At 48.1% G+C, this 17989-nt stretch overlaps 2 protein-coding genes across 3 annotated transcripts in view; both read left to right on the forward strand.

Moving 5' to 3' along the window:
• Positions 1-300: 300 nt before the first annotated feature.
• LOC132571462 (ankyrin repeat and SOCS box protein 8-like) lies at positions 301-8122 on the forward strand. Of its 2 annotated transcripts, none has more exons than XM_060238258.1 (5): positions 301-417; positions 2475-2746; positions 4396-4589; positions 4783-4911; positions 6275-6518. In XM_060238258.1, exons 2-5 carry the CDS (start codon positions 2533-2535, stop codon positions 6494-6496), a joined length of 759 nt encoding a protein of 252 aa, XP_060094241.1. In that variant the 5' UTR covers positions 301-417; positions 2475-2532; the 3' UTR covers positions 6497-6518. The 2 variants fall into 2 exon arrangements, with proteins under 2 accessions (XP_060094241.1, XP_060094242.1); XM_060238259.1 differs by lacking the exon at positions 301-417 and adding an exon at positions 434-591 and having other exon boundaries at positions 6275-8122.
• A 6610-nt stretch (positions 8123-14732) lies between these two features.
• Positions 14733-17989, forward strand: part of LOC132571463 (SRSF protein kinase 3-like) — a 32305-nt gene continuing 29048 nt past the window's right edge. Inside the window, exon 1 of the mRNA XM_060238260.1 lies at positions 14733-14934. Within this exon, the coding sequence (XP_060094243.1) occupies positions 14929-14934 (6 nt within the window). The 5' untranslated portion in view covers positions 14733-14928. The remainder of the gene's footprint in view (positions 14935-17989) is intronic.

The following is a 17989-nucleotide window of genomic DNA, read 5'->3' on the forward strand; positions in this document are numbered from 1 at the left end:
GAGAGTGGGAGTGGCCTATTAGGCAAATGAGTTCGTGCTGGGCTTTTTCTACAAAAATAGCCCTGAAAAGAGGTATCTCTGCAAGCTGACAAGTGCGCTTGCCATTCACTCGCCTCGTTTGTAAGACCAGCAGCCACAGTCTGTCGGAGTCCTGAACGGAGATTGCTGGCTAGCTAGAGGGATCAATCCGGCTAGAGAGGCTGTCCTCCTCCTGGGGATGCTTCTGCGCTAGGGGGAGTGGGAGACGTGACGAGGAGAAGGAGGAGGAGGTTTCCCTAACTAGCTACTCGCCTGCGCCGACGAGAGACTACAACTCCCAACCTCCCCAAAGCCGCGACGCGTTTGGCGATGGCAGCCGTCGGATCCCGGAGCCAGGAAGAGGCTTGCAGCTGCAGACGCCCAGCGTAGCGCACGCAGGTAAGCGCATCGGCATGGCGACTGGAGGAGGGCGTGCTCGGGGCAAGATGCGCGCAGCGTGGGTGGGCTGCGGAGGAAAACCCCCGGTGGAGATTCAGCAAAGCCGGGCTCGAGGATCCAGCTACTCCCGCTGCGAAGATCCATCTTGGCATCTCGAGAGACATTAGCGATGAGGTCAGAGCGGCATTTAATCCGCTTCGGTGCTCCGAGCCAGAGGTGTGTGGCCACTGCCCGGATCCCTGTGGGGGAATTGCAGGGCAGGGCGCCGATGCGATGCGCTGGCATGGTTCAGCGAGCCGAGCCCGGGTTTTGCGCTAAGGGATCGGGAGTGATTGCCTAGCGCAGGGGTGTCGAACTCATATGAGGGCCGGATCTGACATAAATAAGACCTTGAGGGGCCCAGCCATGTGAGGTTGGGCTGAGCCATGTCGGGTCGGGCCGGGCCATGTGTGTACCTATTTAAGATTAGGCAGCAGACACACACAAATATGTATTTGTTAAAAACTTAAAACGTTAGCACTGTCTTAAAGGTGCTTTCTTTGTAGAAAGCAAGAGAGAGGGAGAATGAAGGAGATGACAGCCAATTGCTCGGGGGCCTGATATGAGGCCTCTGGGTGCCTGATTAGGCCCCTGAACTGCATGTTTGACACCCCTGGCCTAGCACATCTCTTTTTCTGCACCATGGTTCTCTCCTTGGATGTAGCAGCAACTGTAATAGTGTCTACTGTTTTTGCCGACTCCCATTCAGAAAGGATGCTTGGAGCTGGGGATAGTGCGGAACACGGGCAGCCGAAATTATGAAGGGGTTGGGGTGCAGACAGTCTCTAGGAACATGAGCAAAGCTCTGCCGGATGGATCAGCCCACTGGTCCATCTAGTCCAGCGTCTTGGGGCTAAGCAGCTGCCCGGAAGGACCAATAAACGGGATATAGAAGCCAAGGCGTTTCTCTAATGATGCCTCTTAGAATCAGAGGTTTAGGCACTGGTTAGTAGAGGCCAGTAGCCATTGATGGACCTTTCATCCACATCTCTAATCTCCTTTAAAGCTATCTATGCCAGTGGCCATCAGTACATCCGTGGAGAAGCCTAGTGTTATATGCTTTAGGGAAAAAAAATATTACTTATAGTGGAGGAGAAGAGCGTGATGTTTATATATTAATGCCTGGTTTGGAGAAATTTCCTCTCACAAGAATTCAGGAAAACTTCCCCTCTCCCACCCCCGAAAATTAATGTATAGTAGCTTCAGGCCAAATTTATTCTTGGTATGAAACTTTTTTATTCATAAACAATCTTCCTCATGGTTGGGACACTGAGAACAATGCTGAAACTGTAAAGAATGATACGTGTCCCATTCCTGAAAGCTAAAAAACAAATCCTCTGGTTCTCTTTGTTCACAAAGTTTCTATACTATTCAAGTCGAAGCCCATATGTATGGTCAAGCGCTAACCATACCATTTGAGCCCTTGTGCTCAAATGATAATTGAAGGAGAGACCTCTGCATCTATTGTGGAAGGTACTAGAAAAGTGGAGAATCTGATGGCAGAGCCAGAGAGGGGTTCCAAACACAGAAGGAAGGCAGTCCAGTTGCCCAAGATGGCTGAAAACGCAGGTGAAGCATGGCCCAGGTCACATGAAACATGACCTCCTCCCATAACTCCAAGGGGCTTCACAGGAGGCTGAGGTAGAAGAGAATAGTTGTATTTGGTTGTGAGGGAAATGCATTCTGCATGTGCTTAGGGACACCTGCTTCTTATTTATTAGTTTACACCTCTGCAATTTCAACTGCACCCGAGGAATGAACTTCCTACAAATTCAACTGCATCAAAGGAATGCAATCCAAAAAGCTGTTGGTTCATATTAATGTCAACCACAAACTTACAGGATCAGGAAAGCCACTCTTCCTCAGGCTCCATAGATAGCCATACTGGCCTACCTCATAGGGCTGTCCTAAAGATGTCTGTGATCTATGCAGATCAAGTGCCCTGGAAGTTACTTTGCTAAGTGTTATTATTCTCTGGCATTGTTACAACCTCTTGACCCTTCTTATTTCACTCTCAGCTAAGGTCATCAGCCCAAAGCTTCGCACTGCTCCAATCCATGCACCAGAGGCCTCTCCATGTGGACAGAGGGAGGCTGTCCATTTGGCAAGATGGGCTTCTACATCAGCTCCCTCTCCAGACCACCCTATGGAAACAGGGTCCAAGTGGACACACGCCCACCTGTCAAGCGTTACCAGGCAGCGCCCAGCTACAACTATCGGTGGACAGAACTGCACTACGAGGCTAGCCGTGGCAACACAGAAAAGCTGAGGCAACTCCTAGAAACCTCAGGTGTGTGACAGGTGGAACATAGACAGTTTCTAGTTCAGGGCCTATTGTGAACACACTGTTTGAAAATATTTTCTTGTTTACACCTTTGTTTGTGGAGTGAAGATCCTCATGTTTTCAAAAATCTGCATAGGCAATCAGATTTCTGATGGTTGTTCAGAAGCCCCACAGGGCAACAGCCCATCTAGTCCTGCACACTTTCTAAATCAGGTGGGCAGCCATGTTGGTCTGAAGCAGTAGAACAAAGCAGGAGTCAAGTTTCACCTTTAAGATCAACAAAGTTTTATTCAGAATGTAAAAAAAAGTTTTATTCAGAATGCACTGTGCTTCTGGCACTCAAAAGCTTATATTCTGACTACAGCTTTGTTGGTCTTAAAGGTGAAACTTGACTCTTGCTTTGTTCTGCTTTCTAAATCACTTTGGGAACACCAGGAGAGTGTTGGGGGGCACCCATGGGCATTATGACTGGTCTGGGTCATTAAGCAGAGTTCAGACCCAGTCTGGAGTTGTAGCCAGGAAAGACTGAGCAGGAACCAGGTCAAAAGTCCAAGAGAGTAGTCATCTAAAGCAAGAGGTCAGTAAGCCAAGAATCTGAGCAGAAGTGAGGTCGGGAAACAGGAGCCAAGGGTGGGTGTGAGGTCAGCTTGGATGCAATGTGTTGCTTCCACAAAGAGCCCAACCCCAAGCAGGGGCCATATAGGCCTCCAGCAGTGCTTCAATGAGCAGCGTTAAGCGGGTGGTGCAGCTCCCATCAGTACTCAGGGATCAGCATCTGCCTTCCGCTCGAGTGTGTCTTGGCGGCAGGTTCCTGAGTCCCTGTGGAGCCACTCTCTCAGCCGAGCCACCCGCAGAGATGAGTCAGGCAGGCTCTCTGCTTGCATCTGCACTTCATTGGCTGCTGGGCCAGGTGCAGGGGTTACTGGCTCAAGTGCCAGCAAGCTGTCAACTTCCGAGGAGTCAGAGGGGCTGGCTTCAAGCTCTGGTGATGCTGGCGACTCCAGTGGTGCTGCCAACTGGGGCAGGGGTTCAGCACGGTCATCGTCATCCATTACATTGGGGATCCCTAGACTAATCCCTGGGACCGACATATCTACAGGACCACCTCTTCCCATATGTGACCTGGAGATCACTATGCTCTAGCACACAACATCTGCTGACCGTTCCTGGCCCAAAGGATGTCCGTCTTGCCTCAACCAGGGCCTTCTCAGCCTTGGCCCCAGCCTGGTGGAATCAGCTTCCTCTAGAGATCCGGGCCCTCATCGAATTGTTATCTTTCCACAGGGCCCGTAAAACGGAACTATTCCACCAGGCCTTTGGTTGAGGCAGCGGCCGTCCTACTCCGCCAACTGTCCCTATGTGGCGATCCATCTCTGTTGTAGCATAAACTTCTTTTATCTACTATCTTCGGTTCATATAATATGTGCCCAACTGAGGTGCCAGTTATAATTTGTTATGATCTGCCAAACTGTATTGTCCACATCGCTCTGGTTTTAACTGTTGTTTTTATACTGTTTTTAGAATGTTGTGATCCGCCCTGAGCCCATCCTTGGGAAAGGACGGGCTATAAATTGCCTAAAATAAATAAATAAATAAACTATCCCAGGTTGTTACTTCTGTGCTGTTCAGAGGTGTTCATTGCCCTTTGGTTTCAGGCAAGGAGCTGGTGGACAGGAAAGATTATTATGGCAAGACGCCGCTCTACTGGGCTGCCTACAAAGGACAGAGACGTTCGGTGGAGCTGTTGCTGGAACACGGGGCCAACGTCAATACGTGCTGTAAACATGGGGGGACCCCCCTCCATGCTGCCATTGGCCTCTTCCCCGACTGCACCCTGCTGCTGATCCAGGTAATGCCCCTCGGACTGCTCCTGGCCACCTCGTTCTCTTGCCAACAAGGGTCACTTCTTGTCTTCCTAACAGAGACATCTGGCACCAACCTAGCTTCTGGGCTTGGTTCCCATAGTACAGCTGCAAACAGTCAGGATTGGGGGTTTGGGACCCACAATCTAGAGATCTTTATGAGTTTTTTCCCCCCCTCAGCATGGTGCAGACGTGAACCTGCAGGATAACTGGGGAGTGACCCCCATGTACTTGGCTGCGTGCAGCGGACAGACGGAGTGCATTCGGTTGCTGGTGCAAGCAGGTGCCTGCATCTCCTACAGGAACAAGGTAGCTCATTGCTGAAGGCTGAGATAGCAGATCTGGCCTTTTCCAGCTCCTCCTCCTCCTATAGGCTTGTTGCTTGACCTAGTGCTACTGTTGTGAATGGAGGCACTTCTGTTTTCTAGGTCACTGCTCACACTTACACAGATACCACTGAGCAGAGCAAAATCATTCCTTCCTGTTATCAAGATCACCCACTTGTACCATGGGTGACTCCATACTGACCTTTCTATAGCACCCGCTTGCTGAACTTCCCTCCAACCTCCTAGCCCTCTTTTCTTCTCAGCCTCCAGCCTTACCCAGCTTCTCCTAACCTCAACACGCCGAACTATTTATTTAGACTGTATATTGACTGCCATGCCCTGGATGGCCCAGGCTAGCTTGATCTTGCTAGATCTTGGAAGCTAAGCAGATAAGTGTTGGTGGGCATCAGGAAGAATTACTTGAAGCTTGCTTGCCATTAGCAGGCACCTGGTAAGTTTAGCATGGGGCCCAAATGTAGTATGAAGGGGGTCAAGAGGACATCTGGGAGATCTCAGTGGCACTTGGTGGCTTGGAGAACCAGTTTGGTGTAGTGGTTAAGTGTGCAGACTCTTACCTGGGAGAACCGGGTTTGATTCCCCACTCCTCCACTTGCACCTGCTGGAATGGCCTTGGGTTAGCCATGGCTCTGGCAAAGGATGTCCTTGAAAGGGCAGCTGCTGTGAGAGTCAGCCCCTCCCACCTCACAGGGTGTCTGTTGTGGGGGGAGAAGATATGGGAGATTGTAAGCCGCTCTGAGTCTCTGATTCAGAGAGAAGGGCGGGGTATAAATCTGCAGTTCTTCTATAAGTGCACACTTGTTTGCTTTTGAAGCTTCTTTGACATTGGTGTCCGATAGTAATGTGGACTCTAAATGAAAACTTTAAAATATTTTCTTCTATCGACCCAAGTACCTTTTGCTTACTAAACTGTCAGTTAATTGTGCACTTCCTTCATGGTCTCAAAAATGTCTTGGTAAGTCAGATGACCAGGGATGGAATTCTAGCAGGAGCTCCTTTGCATATTAGGCCACACACCCCTGATGTAGCCAATCCTCCAAGAGCTTACGATGCTCTTTTTTGTAAGCTCTTGTAGGTTGGCTACATCAGGGGTGTGTGACCTACTATGCAAAGGAGCTCCTGCTAGAATTCCACCTCTGCAGGTGACTAATCATTATTTAAAAAATGGGTTAAAAGCTCCCATTTTGGTTTCATTGAAATCAGAGGAGCCCTTATTCCAAAGGACAAAGCTTCCCCCCCCCCATCTTCCTAAGTGGACTGCATGACCTTGTGCATTTGAGCCTCCTTCCCTCACGAGTCCAATGCCGTTTCTTTGCTTCCTGCCACAGAGAACTGGAGCCCCTCCCAAGCGCCTTGTCTCACAGCCTGCCCTGATCTCCTGGATGGAGTCTTGCCGCCGGCAGCCGAGCTCCCTCAAGCATCTCAGCCGCCTCTCCATCCGGATGGCTCTCGGCCACCGCAGGCTCCATGCCATCAGAGACTTTGACCTCCCTCCACCACTGAAGCAGTACCTGATGTTTGAGGACCTGATTTTGACGGACAAGCTGTAGCCAGGAGACCTCCGGAGTTGGCAGCTTCATGGCCTGCTCCAATTGCCATTCTTCCTGTGGCACTGGAATCAGAAGGATAAGCTGCAGGATGCTGATTTCCCCCCCAAGCTCTGTGTTTCCACTTGGGATCCCAGCACTTTGCCGCACAGAAGGGAGAACTGAGTTCCTCCAGCAGAAAATGTAGGCTGTTGGTGTGTGTCGTATTCTACTTCATCAGCAACTGACTCTTCTTCGCTTTTGCCTGTCTCTTGGGCATTGGACTCAAGAGAAACTTTGCTTGTCAGGCTGAGGGTCTGGAATTCCCCAAGCAAGGCAGGCAGGTATAATAGCCAGCATCCCATACCTTATGGCTTCCCCTCCCCTGACTGAGATATACTGCGTCTGAACGTGGAGGTTCAGTTTAGTCGTCATCCTCTAGGGAAATTTGCACACAGTTCATTCCGACAGGAGCTTGTCCCTCAGGCTTTCTAGAATGAGATGAGGATGGGGATATTCTCCTACTGGACATTCTGTCAGCCTGTAGGGCGGTCCTGCCACCACCTTCCACCCCACTGCAGTTTTTCTCTGTGAAGAGGTCAGATGCTTTCTTGTAGTGATGGACCAACAATCAGAGACCATTCGGCTACTTTGTAGTTTCCCAAAGATAAGAAAAATGTGAATAACACAGAAAGAACCAGTGTTGGCAAAGACATGTCTTGTTCATTCTCAGTGCAGGGAGAATAAGAAGGGAGATGGGAGGAGGGCGAGGCCATAGGTCAGTGACAGAGCATCTGCTTTGCATGCATCAGGTTCCAAATTCAATCCCTAGCACTCTTGTTAAAAGGATCAAGCCCCCTGGGCATGAGGCTTTGCGGTGCTTGTATACTAATGCCCAAAGTATGGGGGATGACAGAAAGAGCTTGAATTTCGAGTAGGTCATGTGAAAGACCTTGGCCTGAGACCTTGGAGAGCTGTTGCTGATCAGAGTAGACAGTGGTGGCAGCTACAAGCATACACAGCTTCAAGAGGGGCCTGGATAAACATCTGGAGCAGAGGTCCATCAGTGGCTGTTAGTGACAAAGCATAGATGGAACACTGTCTGGGGCAGTGATGCTTTGTATTCTTGGTGCTTGCGGGCAACAGGGGGAGGGCTTTTGGAGTTTTGTCTCTGCTGGTGGACCTCCTGATGGATGTTGGGTTTTGGCCGCTGTGTGACACAGCATTGGACTGGTTGGGCCATTAGCCTGATCCAATATGGCTTCTCTTCTGTTCTTAAGGCCAACTGTTTCTCTGTTCCCTGACAGCTTACTCACAAAATAGATTTCTCAGCTTCTTGGAAAGTTTCTCAGTGAGAAGCACAGTCCTTTATTCCCATAGTTAGAAATACCATTTTTTCTTGATGTTTTCAAAGAATGTGAATTTATCTTGTGTCTGTATAAGCTTTTTTTTAAAAAAAAAAAAAAAGCGTGTAAAGTGGTAGTTTCATCCCTGCCAGGTGGGTTAATAGACCTATTTTATGGGTGGGTAAACTGAGGCTGAGAAGAGCGATGGTGATTGTGCAGGGTTTTAAAGCCAGCTTTTGTATGTAACCGTGCCACTGTATTTCCCCCGCATTACCCTGGTCGGTAAATGAACTTTTAGCCTCAAGTATGTATATCATGGTCCAAAATCACTGTATTTTTGGTGATAATTTTCAAGTCCTCCTGCTTACTGAAAACCTCCCCCCCCAACCCCCCCCCCCCCACCTAGAATCAAGGCCCTTGCCGATGAATCAGGAGTTCTGCAAGCTGTGGGAGGCCCTGGTCAAACTCACTGGCTAGAATTGCTGCCTTTTGTGTTGGTGCTGTCCGTTTGCTTTTAAGAGCTCCTTGACACCCAGAAAGGTAACAATTGGAGCTTGGCCAGGAAAAGCTCTCCCTGCTAAGTTTCTGGGTGACTAGTTGCTATGAAAGGCATGGGAGCAGTGTGGAACCTCTGTCTCTTGCAGCCATTGGTTTGGCTTCGTTTTCACTTAAGGTGGTACTCTTGGATCTGGACTGTACCACATTAGACTGAAGGAGGAACTCCACTTGATACCTGTGGTGTGCAGCTCAGGTCCTGGTGTGCTACTTCATTGAGTAAAGTAGGAGTCAAGTATCACCTTTAAGACCAAAGAAGTTTTATTTAGAATGTAAGCTTCCATGTGCATGCATGCATACTTCTTCAGATTGTACCCCATTCCCTCCTCGTCTGAAGTATGTATGCTTACGAAAGCTTACATTCTGAAGAAAACTTTGTTGGTCTTAAAGGTGATACTTGACTCCTACTTTGTTCTACTGCTTCAGATCAACACGGCTGCCCACCCAGGTCATACTTCATTGAATGTTAGGTCTCTGTTTCTTGGTGCCCACAAGAAAGTGGTCCTAAGGCACAGATTTTCAGTGAGATAATATGTGCAGCCCTATGCAGATGACCCAGCCATGCATTTACTCACCACATGGGGAGGTAGGGTTGCCAGCTCTGGGCTGGGAAATACCTGGAGATTTTGGGAGTGGAGCCTGGGAAAGTAGGGTTTGGGGAGGGGAGGGACCTCAACAGGGTACAATGCCATAGAGTGTACCCTCCAAAGCAGCCCTTTCCTCCAGGGAAACTGATCTCTGTCATCTGGAGAGAAGCTGTCATTTGGGGGGATCTCCAGCCATCACCTGGAGGTTGGCAACCGTATGGGGCAGGAGAGTGGGCTTGAATGTGCTGGCCCCCATGGAATCTAAACAGTGTGAACTTCTGGAAGAACTGCCTACACGTAGGCCCTCTTCCCACAATCAGTGATGGTGCTTTCTAAATGCTAAGCATATACCCTCTGGCACTCCCTTTGCCCGTTCGCACCACATAGGCAACAAGGTGGAGATGAGGTAGGCTTGCCAATCCCTAAGTCCCAATAGGGGATCTCCCAGTTTTGCAGACTCTTTCCTGCCCCCAGGCAGCTGGCCAGCAGGAGGAAGCCCTGCCTCCACATCCACTATATGCTTTTCCACCTGGGAAGGCTTAAGTAGACGCTGGGAACAGCTTGCTTTTAGAAAGGTGTGTGTGCCTTTAAATCTTGAACAAAGCTGAATGCGGGGGGATGGGTGGGATGAGCCTGCAGAACAATGTGGCTGTTGTGAGAAGGGAAAGGAAAGGAGCCCTGTTCCTCCATTTGTTTTACAGTCCCTCCAGAACTCATTTGCACAGAAAAATAGTAAAGTAGAACCTCTGGTTTCCTTGTGTTAGTCTGAAGAATTTAGTTGAGTATATAGCATTCAACAACTCCCATGGTGAGTAAATTACCCCAGTGAGACCACAAAGTGTGTGCTTCCAAACTGTGTTTATTTTGGCTGCTTCGTGTGTGTTTGTGTGTAAGAGGAAGTGGAAGTGCAGCCAGCTGCTGGGGAATGAGGAAATGATTCAGGTGAACTGCACAGCTGTCTTTTTATTTATTTTTTTTAGAGAATGGGAAAGTCTCCTGGCCCCACTCCCAAAATCCCCAGATTTTCTGGGTTAGATTTGGCAATCCTGAGATGAGGGGTGGAACTAGTGCCTGCTCTCCTTCCCCTTGCAGTGATCCAACACACAGGCAGGTCATCTGCACAGGGCTACTGAGGACCCTCTTCCCAGAATGGTCTTCTGGAGAAAAGCCAGTGTCCAGCCAGTTTTCCCCATTCTCATTTTTATCTTTGTCTCTTCAAATATTGTAAGAAATAATAGTGGGAATAGCTCAGAGTCAGGAAGGCCATTTGTATTGGGGGGAGGGAGGCACTCTGCTCTCCAGACAATGATCAGAAAATGGAATTTGATAATAAAATGGTTGCTGGGGTTGCCAGCCTCCAGGTGGTGGCTGGAGATCTCCTGGGATTAGAACTGATCCCTGACAGAGATCACTTCCCTTTGAGAAAATGGCCACTTTGGCATTATACTCCATCGAAGTCCCTCCCTTCCCCAAATCCTGCGCTCTCCAGGCTCCACCCCCCCATCTCCTGGTATTGTCCAACCTGGAGCTGGCAACCCTAAAAAAAAACTTTACGGCTGGAGAGCACATCAGCTTGGGCATAACATTTTATTCAAAGAAAAAAATGTACATTTATATAAAATGCACAAAAAGATGTACTATTAAAGTGCTGTCCCTTACTACTAGATGACTCTCCTGGTTTCCTCAGGTGTGAAAGCACAACTGACTGGGTTTTTTTCCCCCTCCCCTGGATTGAAATTGGTAGGGCCTCCCGATAAAATCGATCTGGGGACAGAGTTGGCCCAGAGGCTGTCCTTCTGTGGGAATGTTATAACCTACAAGCACTTGGGTATACCTCATTGTTTTAAAATGTGGTAAACTTGTACAGTTTCTAAAAATACTATTTAAAAACACAGTTAACAAAAAATGTTAATCTATTCTGATGGCTTCATCTATGGCTTCTGTGCATGCCTGCCTGGGGGAACTACTGCCCAAGTACATAGGAAATGGGAGTCAAGGCTCTGGGTCACTTCAATGCAAATTTCATTTCCATTTCTTAATTTTTTTGGTCTGTGCTGCATAATTCATCTATTCAGAGCTGCCTGATTGATGACACAGAGAGTATGTGACACATTTCCTAGCAGGGTGTGGCAACCAAATGGAAGACGGTGGAAATGGGGGGTGATTTTAGGTTTGGACACATTTTTAGATATTAGGAAACATTTTATAGAAGCTTATATGTGTAGATCTGCCACCACTGTTCTTATATTTTTATTTCCACTCTATATATTTTCCCTTTATTTTTTCGTGTTTTTAAAAATTAATTACTGGGTTTCAAGTTTTTTCTCTCTCCACTTTTTTCCCTGTTACTTTTTATTTGAAAGAAAAAAAATAAAATATCGACATCAAATTGATGATGGCTGATGTCACTTCCAGGTATTCACTGGAAGTGACATCATGCTGATGCTACTCTTTTGGTCATTCCCCGCCCCCCACTGTCTGACAAAGTGATAGCAGGCAATGGAGGAGGCCAGGAGGTCTCCCACTGAAGAAGGAAACCTGGTCTCCCTGGGTGTGGAAATACTACCATTGATGCCACTAAGCAATGTGATATCACCAGGCCTGACCTCATTACATCATTAGGCCCCTCCCTTTGAATCTCTGTGTTCAGAATCCTGGGGATTTGGCAACTCTGCATAAACACAATCAGTAGCAATACTTTATTGATGGACCCAAGAGACACTACCGTGCTTTTGTGCCGCTCACATTCGTTTCAGTATGGTTTATGTATGATACCTTCTTAGAAGAGGGATCCTTGTGTGTCAGACCTGACAGTCTCCTGTTCCACTCCTCTTAACGATACTCTGCAATCTGCCACCTCAAATAACTTGCTCACCTTACCTTGGTTGCTCCAAGGTAAAACTGGAGTAAAAGTGTGATTTTGTTTGTGTGTTAATGCACCTAAGAAATATTCTGCCCTTCATTTCAAAATACAAAGGCTGAATGTGGTCAGCTCATGTTTGAAACACCCATTTCTATTTATTTGATTTTTTTTTTAATCAAACTTTGACAAGTTGCTCATTTCAAAAAGCTCCAGATGGCAGCCTGGCCAAAAGCCCTTCGCATGTCATCGGCTCCTTTGCCTATTCTTGATTGGCATGGCTGAATGCTTTTCAGAGGCTTAAGGATGTTTCAGTGTTCCATGTGCATTAGCAGCACATATATGGACATATATATCCACAGCACAACGATGTCCTATACAAGCCCAGATCAAAGCCATGTTTGGCAAGTAACGTGGAGTAAAAGACTGGAAGCAGCTTGAGGTGGCTACCTTGGAAGGCAAGTGGGGACCCATAAGCACCTATGCAGAGGAGTCTCCTATCCCCAACTTCCTTTCTCCCTCTAAGCTTTTCTTCTTGGCCTCACTCTGGCAGTACTGGCAGCCTCTTCCCTTTCCTTGTCTCTCACACCCAGCTAACTTTTTCTGTCCTTCCTCAGCAGGCCTGTAGCTACAGGGGGGCCTGTGGGGGCCATATCCCCTGACTTCCTGTTGGATGCCCCAATTCAGGTACCCCCAACCTTCCCTCCATCCCCCTGCCACCACCGCAGGGTGAAAGCTGAGAGGCTGGGGTGCCCCTCCCCCCACAATTTTTAATTGCATGAGAGGGGTACCCAGGAACAGCTGCTGCCCCTCCCACAGCATTTAAAGGAGGGGACGACCCCTGGCCCCTCAGCTTTCACTCCTGTGGCCCTTCGAGCAGTGGGGGTGGGAAGGTCAGATACTCTGAGTCAGGGACCCTGAGTCACAGTGGCCACTATGTCCCCCCCCCCCCCGACTTTTTTACGTGACCCTCCAAACTCTTAAAATCCTGGCTATGGGTCTGCTCCTCAGCAGCCTCTACCCACCTTTTACCGTTCCCTTTTTGTTGTTTGCTGGTCCTCCCCCTCCAGCTTTACCCTCCTTCCCTGGCAAGGGTGGGATTCTAGCGGGAGCTCCTTTACATATTAGGCCACACACCCTGATGTAGCCAATCCCCCCAAGTGCTTACAAAAAAGAGCCTTGTAAGCTCTTGGAGGACTGGCTGCATCAGGGGTGTGTGGCCTAATATGCAAAGGAACTCCTGCTAGAATTCCACCCCTGTTCCCTAGTATTTTGTATGTTTCTGGGTTGTCTTTCCCCTCTCCCAACGCTGACACTAACTGAGGGTTGGAATCCTCGTTAGCATTGGCTGCCAGTTGCCTAGAAACCTCTGAGATGGCCATCAAGATCTTACAACGCAAGTCTCATGAGATCTCGGTAGCACACTTTTCTTAAAGAAGCAGACATTGCTTATAACCTGGGTATAAGCTTTTGTGTGCATGCACATTTCTCCAGATACACTGAAACGGAAGCCACCAACCATCACATTACATATAGCTAGCAGGTGTGGAGGATGTTGGCAAGAAGGGCCAATTAGAGTAAAGATGGGATTAAAGCAGTTGGTAAAACCTGTGAATAACAGCAAATATAGCTAAAATTGGATTAAGGCATTTGGTAGGCTGATGAATAGCAGCAGATTAGCATACAGCATAATGAAAGATGCGAGAACTGAATTACATTAGTGTGTGCCGTGAGATAAAAAGCCGATATCTCTGTTAAGCCCCAGGAGTTCAGTTGTCCTGAATGCTGTAATAACTTGTCACTCCAGCAGTCTCCCATTCTAGTCTGTTTCTGAAATAACTTTGCAGTAAAACGGCTATTTTGAGGTCCCCCATTGCGCAGCCTGGGAGGTTGAAGTGTTTCCCTACATGTTTCTCAGCTTTGTAATTCTCAATGTCAGATCTGTGTCCATTTATTCTTCGGTATAGCATTTGCCCTGTTTGCCCTATGTAGAGGACTGTTTGCCCTGTGTAGAGAACTCAGCCTTTGTTCTGCTGCTTCATACCAACAGGGCTACCCATCCTGAATTGTTTCTGTTTTGTAACCCCTACTGTATTTTTCGACATGCCATATTTTGCCTGCAAACCTGGGATATCCACTAGGTTTATAGGGGAAAAAATCCCTGTGTCTCCCTGGCCCAATGTTTGAATGTCATCGTTCAGTCCAGAATTAGATATAATGATGATACGTTAAGCTGCTTGAAAGGAGCAGATGGTAACCACAGATGGTACTCTTACAAAGGTGTTCTCTGTAGATTTCAAATCCCAGAAGCTATGTTACATGGTTGCAGCAAAAGTAAGGAGTCTTGAGTCTTTAAGGTACCACAATACCCCTCTCTGTCTTGGGGAGAGCTCACAAATTTTAGTAGGGTGTGGTGGTGACCAAAGTCTTTGCATTGAAGATGGCTGTCAGAGCATTCACCAGCTCCAAGAAAATCCATGCAGCTTTGCATCCGTCTCCCAACATCAAAATCAATTGTTGTTTTGTACAGAGCTTCACTTGATATTGGCAGGGCTATCCTAAATTTCCTATCCCTCCACGGCAGCAGGCCCTTTGCCAGGAAAACTGGATGACTGAATGAGGTGACTCTGCAAGGGTGGGGGGCGGGCAACGGCACGATGCAAAAGTTTGCATTTCCATCTCAGCAATCTGTAAATGTTGATCTATAAATAAGCTCCCTGGAGATTCCAGGTTTTGCTTTGGTAGCTGGGCAGAGATGCAGCCAAGAAAGCATTAAGAGAGCAAAGTAGGAAACTGTTCCAACAGGTGCAAGGCAAAAAGGGGATGGTAAAATGAGACCCCTCCAGCTGTCCGGGGTCCCTGAACTGTTCTGAAGTTGGTTCCACATTTCCAGAGACCACAGTAGGATTCAATCCCACCCCTCTTTCCTTGCCGCATACCTCCAATGCAGAAGAGTGCCCCCTCCACCCCCTTTTCCAGCCACAGGGACTAAAAAGGGAAGCAATGGGAACGTGTTGGACGGCCCTCCCAAGAACATGCAAGCAGTGCAACTGTGAGCTGCTTAGAGGGAGAGCCCCGCATGGGGCTGGAAGGGGCTCCTAAAACACCATGGAGGTAAGTTTGAAGCATTTGCTACATTCTTTTTTCCAAGGGAGGCATATACTGATGGTGCTCAGCGCTAGAATTTTATGAAATTCCCAGAAGAGACAGCTCATGCCTTAAGAGACCTTGAAGAGCTCTCAGGTTGCTACCTGGCTTGTTTTGAGCGAGCTCACAGAATGCTTTGTTGTGATCCCTAGACTTCTCTTTTGCTAATCAATGAAATGTGGATGCCTTTCTAGTTGAAAATACAACATACAAGCAGTGGCAAGAACGCTTTCTGGAAACTGGCAGCTCCGAGGAAGAGACCCATTTGCTTACCATGAAGGCTGTAAGAGTTGATTTGATGGATCTGTTTGATGACCTACATGGGGGAGGGGATCTGCTGTAGGGTCAGCAGGGTACTGTTCTGTGGGCCCAAACTACAAATTCTATACCGAACTGAAATACTCCTGTTGGAATGAAGGTTGCAAATTCTGCTTTTGCATGCATTTGCATAATTTAGGATTACTGAAGCATGCAGAGGCAAATTTGTGCAGCATTTCAAAATGTGGCTTTCTGGCACTTGGAATTCAGCACGGTGTTCATGCTTCCCTCAAAGATGCTGAAACCTGTTCAAGTGAGAACGTGCGAGGGCAGCCTCTTTTTTCTGCCTGTCTGGAGAAGGGGATCTGAACACTCCATGGAGGCCAAATCAACTTTCCATCAGGGATGCCTGGCTCTTTCAGACAGTTCTCCCTAATCCGTCTGAAAATCCAAGCAAAGGTAGCCAGGAACCTGAGATTGGGCCTGGCATCTTTCCAGCCCTGTGAAGCACAGGAGGCCTGCTGGCTCAGCTGCCATCGTTGGAAAATCTGCAGTGCGAACCCATCAGATAATTTCTGCCTCAACGCCTACAGAAATGCCAGGAATTCTCGTAACAGCCCAGTTCCAGAATTCAAGGAAGCGGAGGCATGTGGGTAGAAGGAAGGGAAGTCAGCCAGAAGCAGAGAAACCACTTAGCCATCCTAGCGGCTCGAGTCCAGAAGGGAAAAGGCACGAGGGACAAACTGACTGAACCCATAAGGAAGAAGAATGGATTCGACTCCATGGCAGGCACATTTTGAAGTTTTGTGGAATTCCTTCTCAGGCAGAATGCTCAAGACAAGAAGTGACTGGGGAGTGAAGAAAGGTTACTTTGCTTGGAGCCAGTTGTTTTGCCCAGGAATTAGGGTTGCCAACCTCCAGCTAGTAACTGGAGATCTCCTGCTACTACAAAAAGATCTCCAGGTAACAGAGATCAGTTCACCTGGAGAAAATGTCTGCTTTGGAATGTGGACCCCAAGGCATTATATCCCATCAAAGTCCCTCCCCTTCCCAAACCCTGCCTTCCTCAGGCACCACCCGCAAAATCTCCAGGTATTTCCTAACCTGGAACTGGTGGCCTCACTCAGGATCCAGATACTTCTTCCCAGATTCTACAAGGTTCTTGTGCCTCTAACACAGCACAAGAGAGACATTTCGGCTAGGAACTGTCATTCTTCAGTTCCATCCTAGCTATTTTCACACATTCACAGACTTGCAGAGGGAAGGTGGAAGTGTACAGGCTGCCACCTGTTGCTCCTGCTCCCACTTCGTGCACGTTTAGGCTGATGATCTAAGTACTGTTATTTATTTATACCCTGCCTTTCTCCCCAATGGCGCCCCAAAGCGACTGACATTGTCTCCTCTTCTCCATTTTATCCTCATAACAACCCTGTGAGGTAGGTGAGACTGAGAGTGAGTGACTGGCCCAAGGTCACCCAGCGAACTTTCGTGGCAGAACAGGGATTCAAAGCTGAGTCTCCCAGATCCTAGGCCGACATGTAAACCACTACGCCATGCTGGCTCTGAATCTTAACTAAGCACAGTGTATGAACTCAGAGAAAGGCAGGCTCCCCTGGGGTTGCCAACTCCAGGTTGGGAAATTCCTGGCAATTTGGAGTGGAGCCTGGAATGTGGACGGAGCTCGGCAGAGATGAGATGATATACCACCCACCCTCCAGAGCTACCATTTTCTCCAATGGAATTGATCTCTGTAGTCCAGAGATAAATTGTAATTCTGGGAGATACCCAGGCCTTGCCTATCAACCTAGAGGGCAGGAATGTTCTCAGTGGCATGCAGAAAGTTCATAGTTTAGCTCCTAGCCTCTCCCCCCCACAAATTGCCAGGAATTTCCCAAACCGGAGTTTACAACTGGACTAGCCATTCACCTTAGAGTGAACCAGAGTCCACCTGGTTACTCATGACAACGGTGAAAGTCAGGCAGTGATTGGTAGGTCTTAAAGGTGTGCTTGACCCCTGCTTTGTTCTACCTACAGCTTTTCTGTTGTAAACATTGAGAGGGCTCCCTCTGCTGGGAAGCAATGGCTTCGATATGGAGCCAGATGGGTAGAGAGGTCAAGAAAGGGGCATTGGCTCAGCCGAAGACTGAGTTCCCTGGCTGTGCTATTGGTTGACTGGACAGATGGATCCACCTATGGTGTGCTCCTACTGCAGAAGAGGGGGTGGGCTTTCCTGATCAGCCTGTGCTACTTGCTGAACTCACCAGAAGGAGTAGTTGCTGTGGAAAGAGAGAAGATTGACCTGAAGAAAGAGCACTCTAGGCTTGGTCACATTCCAGGTACTGTACTAGACTACCTTCTTCATCTAATTCAGGAGGTTCCCCAATCAACTGCCTATGCATTATGTGTTATTTAGAACTGGTAGTTTAAAAGATGAGCCACCAGTGAAGGTTAATAAATTGTATAATATTGACTGTTATAAAGAAAAGAGGGTTGATTAAGAAGAGACTGGATTTATACCCCACCCTTCCCTTGGAGTCTCAGAGAGCAGCTTACAATCCTTTTTCCCTTCCTCTCCCCACAACAGACACCCTGTGACGTAGGTGGGGCTGAGAGAGCTCCTTTGAGAACTGCTCTTGAGAGAACAGCTCTAAGAGAACTTGTGACTGACCCAAGGTCACACCAGCAGCTGGACGTGGAGGAGGAGTGGGGAATCAAACCCAGTTCTTTCAGATTAGAGTCCACCTCCCTTAACCACAACATCAAA

This window comes from Heteronotia binoei, chromosome 5 (assembly GCF_032191835.1).
Source record: "Heteronotia binoei isolate CCM8104 ecotype False Entrance Well chromosome 5, APGP_CSIRO_Hbin_v1, whole genome shotgun sequence".
In the NCBI taxonomy this organism is placed as follows: Eukaryota; Metazoa; Chordata; class Lepidosauria; order Squamata; family Gekkonidae; genus Heteronotia; species Heteronotia binoei.